We start from the raw sequence: 13105 nt of genomic DNA, 5'->3' as shown, positions 1-13105 counted from the left end.
TTAATGCTGGTTCTGATAGAAAGGTGTCAGAACACACAGTGCATCACAGTTTGTTGGTATGGGGCTGCAGAACATTATGACCACCAGGGTGCCCAGGGGGTCATAATTTTGGCTGATTGGTGTATATTACTTTGCATTCATGACACTACATCCTGCTTTTAACATGACGTAGCCTTTCTTTATCTTCAAATTACTACATGACCCTACACAGGATAGGCAGCCATGTATGAATGGGTGGATGGATGTTTAAATGTTTTTGTTCAGATTTCAAGATTTATTTTTACAATGACTGATTCATCTGCCAATATATACTTTATTTTGGCATTTATTATATATTATTTGTAAGAAGAGAGTGAGCATGAAAGATAATAAAGATAAACACTCAAAGGAAATTGGTTTTCTCTGTCATTACTTGTCAATCGTTAAACAAAGGCTTTGCCTTGTAAGAAGTGAACATAACAATTTTATGTTCCATCAAAAAAACATGCTTTTGTTATTTTTGGAAACACGATTCAATTCAATTTTATGACAGAAAAGGGCACTTTTCATGTACAGCAGGTCTAGACCATACTCCTTCATAATTATAAACTTTAAGATTAACAGTAACCCAAATAAAAAACACAGTGAACAAAAGAGCCCCTATCGGCGTGTCTTTGATCAGCTGTGTTCATATTAGGGGTTATCATTAGGACTGTGTATTAGCACGAATCTGGTGATACAATATGTATCATGATACAGGGGTTACGATCCAATATATTGCGATATATTGTGATACTGTAAGCAAAACTGTCATAGTATAAAGAACCATCATACAGAATGCTTACAATCTGAGTTTATGCAACCAGAACATTTATCTATGTTTTTGAGAATCATTCACTCAACAAAAGTAGTTATAATTGGTTAATTACCAATACTGACTCATCATCAGCACAGGGCTAATTAGTATCAGCCAATTATCACAGACAGCTCCATCTCCTATTCAAATCTGAACATTTTGGTGATTAAAAATATTTCCTCTGACTACAACACAAGTCATGTGACACAAAGGTCTGATCAAAATAACATCATTAAAATTATGTTTTTCACAAATTATTCTGTTCTGTGTGCACATGTGTGTGTGTACATCTTGCACATTTGTCTGATTTTTCCGAAAGCAGATACTTTAAAACATAAATTCAAGCTCAGACAAATAGCAAATCATTCTCTATCTGTCTCGTTCTCTTCTGCTGCAGGAAGCCGCAGAATAATCGGCCTTCAACATGTTTAAAACAACTCAATGTCCGTGTTCATTTGTGACGCTGGCTGCTGGTCAGGATCAGATAGCTGAGATCACAGTGACATGCAAACTGCAAACTGATCCATACTGCTCTATGGGGGAATCGACCACCGCTTTATAGTGTGTGTGTGTGTGTGTATGTGTGTGTATATGTGTGTGAGTGTATACAGCTCTGCTGAAATTGTCATCTCCCTGTGAGACTGATTGAGGCTCACTGAGATCTATGTGTATGTGTTTGGATCCCCACTGAGGTGAGGCTGATTTTCTTTGATAGCACAAAGCACAAATTACTGCAAAACAGAGAGTGAGAGACACTGAGGCAGAGAGGAGAGGGAGAGATATAAGGTTTTCTATATGTTTACACAACCACAGTGTTCCAGGGCTAACCTCCCAAAGCATCTCGCAAGATTTTCCAATTTATGAATTCCTATATTTGGCTGCTCAGCCTTCACAGAAGGGCTTAGTTTTTATTACCTTCTGTTTGCCATAAAACACTCTGATCAGTTTGACCGTCATAGGACATCTTGCCCCATGCCTGCCTAGACTCTCTTTAGTCCTGACCTTACTGGAGGAGAGCACAGGACATTTTTTACATTTGGGGTTGTTATAAATGTGCTGAGAATGACAAATGCTTTTTAAAGGATTGCTGCTATTTTCAACCTTGGCTTTGTTTCCTAAGATTTTTTTTTTTTTGCAATTTTGTTAAGTGCCTGTGTTTCATTTCATCAGTGCCTTCAGAATCTTCCTGCTGCTTCTGCTGTCCAACACACACTCAGTAAAACTCCAAAAGCATTTAAAAGAACAGTTTGTGAATTTAAAATCAATCATAAAATAAAACACAAAAAACATTTCTCAAAAGAGCCAAGTGTATTACTTCGTTCATACTGTAATATGTAAGTGATCATTTTGATATTGTGTATTGGCAAGAATCTAGTGATACAATACACATACAAGGGTTACAAATATTGTGATATATTGCAATACTATAAGCAAGGCGATATATTGCAATTTTGAATCTAATCAAAGGAAAACTAGATAACCACAATATGCATAACATCTGAGTAAAAAGCTAATTTCTTATGCAATCCAAATAGTGAAATATGCATTTTCATTTATCAGAATCCCTGTAACATTTGCTGTCTAGAGACTGGGGGTTTAAACACAACACAAAATAAACTACTGCCACAAATATTTATTGCGATACTCAAGTGTATCAATATTTTCTTACCTGCCTAATTAGCTCCTTTGTTTATTGTTTATGAACAGTTCTGATGGCAGGTATTGTTGTAGCCTAAAACCTTTTTCTTCATATCCTCATTATAACCACTACAGGGAGTTTGGTTGCTACGAATCTGAAAGGACAGCAGGAAGGACTGATACTGACATATAGATAAATATTTACTGACATTATAGATTTTACAGTGAGATATTGAGTATATATAGGGACTTTGCTTTCGTAACCTTTACTGTAGCTGCTCAAACCAATATTTAGTTATATTAAATATATAAATATATTCTACTCCAGTTAATTTATATATATACAATGTGAAAAACTACAACCTCTGTGTGGATTTTTAATAAATATTGTAATGATGATGGTCTCAAATTATGGGAAATGCGCAACATCAAAATTTTTGGGGGGAGAAACAGCTGGTAGAAATGTCCCTCACAGAAACTAAGAGAGTACTTTTTACTTTTATACTTTAAATACATGACAGAGGCTGTACTTTTAGTACACTGCACTTTTACTTGAGTAAGGAAGTTGAATCAGTACTTTTACCTTTACTAGAGTATGTGTACTTTTACTTGAGTAAATATTGTGTGTACTTTTGCCACCTCTGCTGCAGACCACTGCTGTGAAAAAGAGGTGATTGTACTCACTGTTTTTTGAAAGATAGCAAGTCCATCTATGGGAAACTGTCAGGACCACTTTACTTTTTGTCAGTTGCCAACTGAACTTTCAGCAAAACAAACTTTCTGATCTTTCATGAGTTCTGCATCATGCATCTGCAAAAACAAAACCACAGTTTCACCTACCTCTCTCCACTCCTTGGTCCCCAGGCCTTGCACGTACAACACCACCACTGAGAAGAGAAACAAATATATGTTTTAGAATTACTTCTGCACTTTCAAGGCAATCACACTTCATAAATGCTGATAACTAAATTGCCTGGCCTTCCTTTGATGATCACCTGCTCCTCTTGCAGTTTTCTTAGAATATTAAAAATGACTAGTACCTACATTAAAGGTAGAGTAGCTATATAATAAACAATTCATAAAAGCATAAATATTGAAAAAATGCACAATTATATTCTGTAGGAGACATACGATTCTGTATCCATGGGATATGAATGAGAGTTGTAAAAACAAAAGATTAAAGTTTGATTGTGCGTACAGGGAAATTGTGTTGCTGCAAACAATAGTAAGGTACAGTAAGGGAAAAAACTATTTAAATAATAATTAAATTAAGTTATTGAATGCCTGAGGTATTGAAAAACTATGGAGAACCGGCATCAAAGATGTAGCTACAAAACAGATAATACATCCCTTCCAGTGCTTTGTTGCAGGAATGTGACACATTTATTAAAAACAAAATTGTCTATATGAAGAAAATTGTGGACTCGTGTGGACTTGACAGTGAGTGAAACCATTACAAAACCTTAAGAGTGCCCTGTTAAAGTTTAGTGTTGAATGTATTTCCTTCCTCACAAATCATTTGCAAAGCAGATTTTTAGTAGCTGCAAACAACAAAATCAGGCTTTCTGGAACTTTCTGCATTTGCCTTCATTAGTTTCTACAGTAAAGTATGACACAACGACTTCGTAAAAGCTTGCTCTTCTAAACACTCTGGTTGGTCACCTCATGTAATTGATGCATTTTACATTTTTACTTTTATGAACTTATTTGTGTTACCATGGGCATTGCAATTCAACTGACATACTGCCAAACCTTTTTGTTTTTTTTGTTCACCGACAATTTTGAAACCCTGACTTTCTACAATATGTATGGCAACTAGAGTATAGTTGAGTTTATAGAAAGATTATAAAGAGTAACTAGTGCAAGGTATTTGAATTCTACATGAATAGGCTTAGTAATATTAAACTGGTTAAAACCCGGCTATTGCAGTTGAATTTCACTGTTGGCTGATCTGGACACAGGTGATGTATACAGTGGCAGCTTTCGCCACCAACCCATCCCCTCCAATAAAGCGTCCAGACTGTGGCCACATAGCAAGCTTAACACCTATAAAACAGCACAGAAAATGTTTGTGTTAAAAAGGATAAAAAACACCAAAAGAATTAGTTAGGGTTGTGTTTTTTTGGTCCAATTCAGTAGTCTGTGTATGGTTATGATTTGCGAGCAGTTCAGGAGAATGATCACTCACATTCACAGACCAGATTTCTCGGGGTGAATCTATGGTATACTGGCCCAAAACGCCTGTAGTCTGAGCCCGGCTTTAAAATACTGTATAGTGCACAGCACTAGTAGAGGTGTTTAAATACTTGGGGTCAAAGTAAAAAGGAGTGCATAAGAGAGGTGAAGAATGCAGGCAAGATAGATGGGTGGAGAGGAGTGTCAGGAGTGATTTGTGACAGAAGGGTACCAGCAAGAGTGAAAGGGAAGGTTTACAAGATGGTAGTGCGACCAACAATCTTGGCAGTAGCACTGATAAAAAGACAGGAGGTGAAGCCAGAGGAGGCAGAGTTGAAGACCTTCGTTGGGAGGACAGACAGGATTAGAAGTGAGTACATTAGAGGGACAGCCCAAGTTAGACAGTTCAAAGACAAAGCGAGGGAGGAGAGATTGGACGTGTGCGGAGGAGAGAAGAGTATATTGGGAGGAGGATGCAGAAGATGCCAGGAAAGAAGAAGGCCGAAGAGGAGGTTTATAGATGAGGCGAGGGAGGACATGCAGGCGCGACAGAGGAGGACACAGGGGATAGAAAGAGATTGAAGCAAATGATCTGCTGTGGCAAACCCTGACAGGAGCAGCTGACAAAAAGAGGGAGATATAGGAAACAGCAGTATAGAGTATATGAACTTACTGAAACAGAAATTTCAGTAATTAGAAAATACACACTGACTGATGATTTTTTTAGGCAGTTTTAAGATTAGATTCAACTTTATTGTCATTGCACAAAGTACAAGTACTAAGACAACAACTGCAGGTCTATACACAAACAGTTCTTAGCACCATACGACTAAATTACACAAAACAAGGAAGAGAGGTTATAAAGCATGCAGGAGCAGCATGTGGGGACCATACAGCACACACACACACACACACACGCACGCAGTGAAGGAGCTTTCAGCATCGCGCTGGCCGTTGTGTTTGAGCTGACAGCTCAGTTGGCATTCCAAACACTCAGGGACTCTTCAGGCTTCAAGGTTAAAAGCAGTGCATCACTTCCATTAAAAACTGCTCCTCTTCCTCCTCCTGTTGCCACCCTCCTACTGCTCCTGGTCTAAACTTAGTTTTAGGAAGGAGAACAGTGGGAATATGGTGCAGTCTGTACAGTGGGAATCGATCAGATCTGTCTGAAAACAGATCAAACGAGACTGACAGAAAAAGGCATACAGTGGCTCTCTCCTTCTGTCCACTATCCTCCACCTGTTCTCCTCTCCTACTCTTCCACCACTCCTTGCATTCTACTCCTTTTCATCCTCTTTAGCCTACCTTTCCTCCTCCTCCTTTATCTGCCCTTGTCTCATCTCCCTCCATTCATTGCTCCACTCCTCTCCTCCTCCTATTCTCCTCTCCTCACCTGATATGTCTATCCTGCATCACACCTCTTTTCCCCTCTCTTCTCTTCCTCTTTTCTCCTCGCCTCCCCCTCTTCTCTTCCTCTCATCCTTCTCCTCCTTCTCTCCTCTCCTTCCACTCCCCCCTTACTTTTTCTCCTCCTCTCTACTCCTCCTTTACTATCTTTTCCCCTTTCCTCCTTCTCCTCCTCTCCTTTCACTCCCTTTCTTCTCTCTTCTATTCCCCTCTCCTCCTTTTCCTCCTCTTTACCCCTCTCTTCTCTTCTCTTCTAATTCTCCCCTCTCTTCTCTTCCTCCCCATCAAAGCAGAACATGGTAAAGGCAGGCAGTGCAGAGAATGCCTGTTTCTGCATCAGCAGGACAGAAGGTCAATTGACCATGATGACCCAGCCACCGCAGGGACCCAAACACCACAATTCTCTCTGCTCTCCTCTTCAAATTAAGAACTTTTCCACTCACTTCTTTTCCAGGAAAAAACAGGGTTAAGCTAAATTAATAAATACCGAAACAGAGAGAAAGAGAGAAAGAGGCAAGACGACGAGGGTTTCGGGACGGTTGGCTAACTGATTCCATTTGGTAGAAAGAGAGTGAGTGAAGCATTTATGGGCACTGACCAGGCTGTGTGTGTGTGTGTGTGTGTGGTGTATGTGTCGGTTGTGGTGTTGTCCGTGTGTGTGTGCTCTGTGTGTGTGTGTGTGTGACATGAAGAATCATCCATCTATCATGATCACAATTACATGCACAGTGTATGTTCTTTACTTGATGGAGGAGAGCACTCCTGAAACATTTACATTGTGTGTGTGTGTGTGTGTGTGTGTGTGTGTGTGTGTGTGAGAGAGTGTGTGTGATGTATGTTGTCAATGAATGTTACATGTTCCCCCATGCACTGTGGGAAGTTTGAGGATATTATATAAAGTGACATCAGGCCTCTCTGTAGTCATGGCTGTTCAAGAGAATCAGAGGGTATAAAAATGGATGGACAGAATTCTTAATAAAGATTATCTCTGTTTAGTAGAGCACATTTTTAGTAATATCTTAATTAAGGCTGCAGTAGGTAACTTTTATAAAACTAACTTTTTGCCTACTTTGCTGAAACTTCATTCTTATATCCTGACACAAAGTACATGAGACAGATAATCTGTGAAACAATCAGGTTCTTCTGGCTCTCCTAGTGCTCCTAATGGCAATTTTTTTAAGAATCCACCAGGCCTGAATGAAAACAACCAATCAGAGACAAGAAGGATAGTTGATTGTTGAGTCTCACAGCGTCCCAGCAGTGTATTTTATGCCCTGGGACTGAGACACAACAATAAACAATAATACAATCCTTCTCTCTTAGATCCTCCCTGAATGTTACACACTGAAGCTTTAGTTAATTGTAACTTGTCTAACATTTGAAATTTGGAGAAAGATGGAAAAGTGAAAATAAAAAGGTGGCAAAGTGGCTTAATGCAACTAGTTTTGTTTGTGCATTTCGGTTGCTTGAGGTTGCTAATTGTACTTTTAAATATGCAAAAGTAGGACAGGCTGGACTGCCCTTAGAGACTGTTTCATACTCCAAAGGCTGGAATTCTTCTCTGCTTTTTTGCGTTCAATTAGATTCAGTTACTTTCACATAAAAGGCCAGAAAGGTCATTTAATTTGAGGAGAGAAAAGACCAGCAAGTGCCAAGTGAAGGAAATAAATGTAATGGTTATTAAAAAAAATCTAATAGCACCAATTTGAATGCAGAAACCAAACTCATGGAGGATAATTCTTAAAAGCTGAGATACTATATTTCTGTGCTAAACTTCAAAGCAACAGTCAATTGACGGTGGTTTGGGACTTTTTATCGTGGAAGCAAAGATTTGTGTGATGGATTATCGATGTGAGTAGGAACCCATCAACAGGGAGCTCTGCCTGGTCAGCACTGCCCGCCTAAAGGATATGAGCGGATGATAGCTGGAATCAGAAATCTAATCTCACAGGCATTTCCAGAGAGATGGAGGCCCAGCTGCACTCAGCCAGCAGAGACTGTAAACACAGGCATCCACACTCACTGCACGGACAGTTTAGGACAAAGCTTTTCTCAGAGAAAGAGGGGCCTGCTTAACCATCAGGGTATCCTCTGGGTCACTATTAAACAGGATGTGTATGCAACAGTCATCATTTCTTCTTCCATGTCTATAAAGGAGGGAAAGTGCAACTCGGCCCACTTGGAAATAAGAGGTAATGTGAACTTGGTTGTGACCTTTATTAAACTAGAGAGAGTGAATACAGACTTCCAATATAAAGCTGCCAGTCAAGCTGATTTAAATACAAAGCCAAAGAGAGCTAGCCTGACATTGCAATTTTACTTCATTATTCAGTCTGACATCATGTTAGCCATTTTCCATTTGGGAGGGGTTGTTATTTTGGCTTTAATCCCAGAAAACGGAATTCCCGGTATTCAACCATTCCAAACCATTTGTGCTGTGTGCACTCTAAAAACAAATGTTTTGGATTAACACAAAAAAATGACAGTTTGCATCAGTCTTTTTGAGTTATGGCAACTTCTAATGAAATTATGTTCAGCAAATGTGCTACATTGAGTTAGGGGAATTACCTTTTCCTCTACAATTAAATGTCTTTAATTACAACTTACTTAATGATTGGTAGCATAAACGCAAGTTTTTAAGTTTATAAGGCTACTCGTAAAAGAGTGTGAATGAATGATTAAATGTGACAGATGTTAAACAAGCGGTTTGATGCAATCTAGTTCACTGGCTGTGATCTGTCTGCTGAGAACAGCCTTATGGAAGTGATATCAGACAGTTCAAGGTGGATATTATTCTAAAGTGCTTATTAAGTATTACAAGGTTCAGCTCCTGACCAAATTTGAAGGCAGCCTGGTTAACTTCAAAGGACTCGCAGGACAACTCGCTTCTCTTTCCTGCTTTATTTTCAATCTGCTCCACTTTTCGCAGAAGCTGCATTTGATAAAGGTAAAATCTTGTTCTTGTTGTAAGAAAACATATTTGTCTGGTACAGACCCCAACAAATGTCACATCACCATGATTTTACAAGCAAAAACAATCTTTTCCACTAATCGTGAATCATATTGCGGTATCTGTCAAAATAAGCGCAATATGATGTTTTTACCATATTGTTCAGCCCTATTTTGCTTTGATTTATTTGACATATAAAATATACTATATATACACAGGTCACATACTGCGTCGAATACTGAAAATGTCAAGGATAACACAAAAAAGTTTCTATTGGGTCCTAATGTTTTTGGTAGAGTTTAGTTGGATTAATAACCTTTAAAGAAAACAAAAGGAAAAATGTACACAAATACCAGGTCAGCTCATGACAGAGGTACAAAGTGCAACCATAAATCGACCAAACCTGACTATTAAACCCTATTACACATAAATCCTTGTTTAATATTAGGCTGCATTATGCATGCATTTCCAACATCAATACGACTACCAAAATCAACACTTACTATTATTGGCACAAATTATGAGTGCATGCTAATTAGCATTACAAAATTAACACTATAATGGAGAGATACTGAACAATTCATGGGCCAACTGTATAATTAATTACATGACATTAAACATTTCATGTGTATCTGATGCTACTGTGTATAGGGTGCATCTGCTGCTAATGGGTCCTACATATTTATAATGCATGCCCATTGCTTATAGAACTTACTTTAAACTCTGTGTCCAATGTCCATTTTCCCCCAATCAAACAGAATGTGACCTCTAACATGAAGTCAGTTATTAGTCAGTCATTCTGGGAGGAATCGGTACAGAACGTTACCATTTATTGACAGCATCAGTTTCTACAGGATCTGGTGACTGGGTTCAGTCATTTATCAGTAGCTGTCAATGTTGGGTGACATTATCAGAATGTATCGACCCCGTCCTGTCACGGCCGGGCGCCTGGGTCACACTGAGGACTCTGACCAGGGACATGAAAGAGCTGAGGGGGCATCATGGCCACGGCGAGTCCAGCTTCCCTCTTTAGCCCCGGTGGGGAGGAAGGGTTTGAAGTTCAGGACCCCTCTGACACAATCATTACCCTCCATCATGGTTCTCCACCTCCGCCCAGCCCCGGAAGAAAGACTAATCTATGGGACGTGTCAATAAAGGACACCTGGCCTGCTGGCTGACTGTGAAATCGGATTTCTTTAGCCTACTGTCCGAACCAAACTGTAGCTAAACCCAGTAACATATTACTATAGGCCAGGGCATCTCAGCAGCACTACAGTACTTCATTATAATGCTGTCTGTCACACATTTTACCTTCATCAAATAACTGCAGCTTCTGCAATTTGGATATTATTTTGTTTCCTAGTTCTATCCAAAATCTTGTCTTGTCTTCCTGATCTTTCATTTCACATACTATTTAACATTCTTATTTTATAGCTGATTATTTAATATAGAATATGGTTATAATCTTCCATGTTTTTTGTCTGGGGGTGGTATACCTTTGTAAAGTAATAACACCTCTAAAAGGATGCATAAAGATGATTTTAATCCTAAAACTGAGTTAAGAGGCAACACGTGAACCAGATAATTGTTGGAATCTTTCATTTAATGGTTCCATGAATGAACATCAGCACATTATAAGATATCCTTAATCCTGCCTGATAGCCACAGTAGAAAATCTCCTTCCTGCCTGCCTGTCACTGACTTTAACTCCATAAAACCCTCTGAAACCACTGTGATAAATGTTTGGAAACAGCTGATCACAGTTGACATTTGCCTTTTTTCTTTATTGTGTATGAAGCAACATTTTACTTGAGTTTCTTGGCTTTGCAATAATAATGACTGATTGTTATGCAAGATGCACTGTCTCTTATCTGGAGCCCATGGACCAGATCCAGACCTACAGACTGACGGTAGATAATTAGGATTCTATCACAAAGATATACTTGTGAGAGTTTGTTACGGGGCTGTGAGATTAAAGTACTGTAAGGATGCACAGACACACCACACTTCTCAGCTTTCAGAAGTGTGAAATCTTGTGAGATGTTACATCAAACAGATCTCAGTTGGTTTTAAAAGCTGCAAACAAAAGTCTAAATGTTTGCTTTATTTTGGAAGTGTTATGTCCAACAGTTTGAGGTTGTAGGTGTTAAACCATAACTGTGGCCACTTAAATCAGTGGTTCTTACTGTAACTCAGCTCCCGGGGGACTCCCAGCATTGTTATCTCTTCCTGCACACCCAGTTAACTAAATCAGGTGTTTTCAGATAGACACCAACTGTCTAAGCTAATCAGGCTTACTGGATGATCACACCTTGAATTTTTAGCCAGTTTTCAAAAAATAAAATATATTTTAAAACCTGCATGTAAAGTTGGATAACCAACAGGGAAAAGTTTCACCCATCTGCATAGACTGTCAGATTTAACATATTGCAATTAGCTTGTGGTTATTTTAGCAACTGGTAATATGTTTGGCAATTCTTAGCTACCACTAAAGCAAGATATAGGAAGGGGCCTAATACAGAGATGCCTGCATTTTATCATAATCTGAAGGTTTGTTTTTGTAAATTATTTAATTAAATGTCTATTTTCAGTATATATTGTTACATACATTTGTGCTTAAAGTTGACCACTTGATAATTAAAATATAAACAATGCACAGATAGTGACCACTCTATAAGGACGACAATGCCAGACTGAAACATCACAACAACTATTAGATTAACTATTAGACTGCAGTGATATTTAATACAGACATGTACCAGAGGATGAATACTGATGACTTTGGTGATCCCCTGAAGTTCACAGTTACTACTGGATGGATTGAAAAGGAATTGGTAGAGAGGTTTGTGTTGTGTCACCTTCACAATTAAATCTAAGAATATTGGTGATATCCTGACTTTTCATCTAGCACCATTACTAGGTCCATATTTCAAAGGAGTCATATTATGCCCCTTTTCAGGTTCATAATTGTATTTTGTGGCTCTACTACAATAGGTTTAGATGTTTTAATGTTCAAAAAACACATTATTTTTCTCATACTGCCTATAGCTGAGCACCTCTTTTCAGCCTCTGTCTGAAACGATCGGTTTTAGCCGATCTTAGGCCCTCCCGAAAAGCCAGTCTGCCTATGTTCATGAGATGCTCACCTCCCTTCGCCTCAGCGTTGCCGGTGTTAAGTAGTCTCAATGTTAAAGTTTGCTCAATTTACTCTATTAATAATAACTTTAAACTTTATTTAGGCTATTTGTATAATGTAATTTTTTTTGAATAAAAACGTACTACTATGGTTTAATATTAAACGAATTGTTCCAGCCTGAGTACAATAAAAGCAATACACCAGTCAGCTAAAACCGGCGATGAATTATGTTATTTCAACCTCATGAAAAATCAATGTCAATATAGTCTAAACCTCTGCGGTATGGCATCGCTAGTTTGACATAGAATAAATAATGCATGAAAATAAATCTAATATTTTTTTCAACTGTATGTAGTTATCAGTCCTCAGTGCCATGCCTTGATCAGAAAATAAATCTATTAATATTAAATTTTATTATAATAAATATTATTAATATTACACATAAATATCAGTAAATTTTTAAAAAATTAACAACTCTTAAACATGACAATTTAATAACGATGGATAGGCTTCAAGTTTCAAAACAGTTGTTGTTATTATCGCTTAACAATTAACGTTATGCAATATGCAGGCAAGTTTAAAATTTGACTGTTGGATTAATCTTAAATTGCACACATTCAGAAAAACTCCATCGGAACACACTGCTTGGTAGTTGATATTCAAGAAATAAAATGGCTGAAGACCTCAACTGCCCAAAGTTGCTCTGAGAGGCCTGACAGTAATATCCACAAATGCTGAGAGACATTGCTGGATCTCAGCGCCAGGACACGAGGGAAGCTTTGATTGCTGGGAGATTCCACATATTGTTCCAACTAAAACAGCAGGACAGAAAGATAGATAAAAGAGTGACTATTGGAATATTGTGTAGAAGGTGAATCGTAAGCAAGATAATAGACTACCAGTTTGTGTTATAATGCTGACACTAACTGTACAAGGAAGCCAAATGAGCTGTGGTTCTTAATAG

At 38.3% G+C, this 13105-nt stretch overlaps 1 protein-coding gene across 1 annotated transcript in view; it reads right to left on the bottom strand.

Annotated features, from left to right (window-relative positions):
• LOC118327731 (copine-8-like) overlaps positions 1-13105 on the bottom strand; it is a 45127-nt gene that overhangs the window by 13347 nt on the left and 18675 nt on the right. Inside the window, exon 3 of the mRNA XM_035661161.1 lies at positions 3314-3360. Coding sequence (XP_035517054.1) covers positions 3314-3360 — 47 coding nt within the window. The remainder of the gene's footprint in view (positions 1-3313; positions 3361-13105) is intronic.

This window comes from Morone saxatilis, unplaced genomic scaffold, assembly GCF_004916995.1.
Source record: "Morone saxatilis isolate NCDOM2014 unplaced genomic scaffold, NCSU_SB_2.0 Contig18, whole genome shotgun sequence".
NCBI lineage: Eukaryota > Metazoa > Chordata > Actinopteri > Moronidae > Morone > Morone saxatilis.
This window is presented reverse-complemented; position numbering and strand designations above follow the sequence as displayed.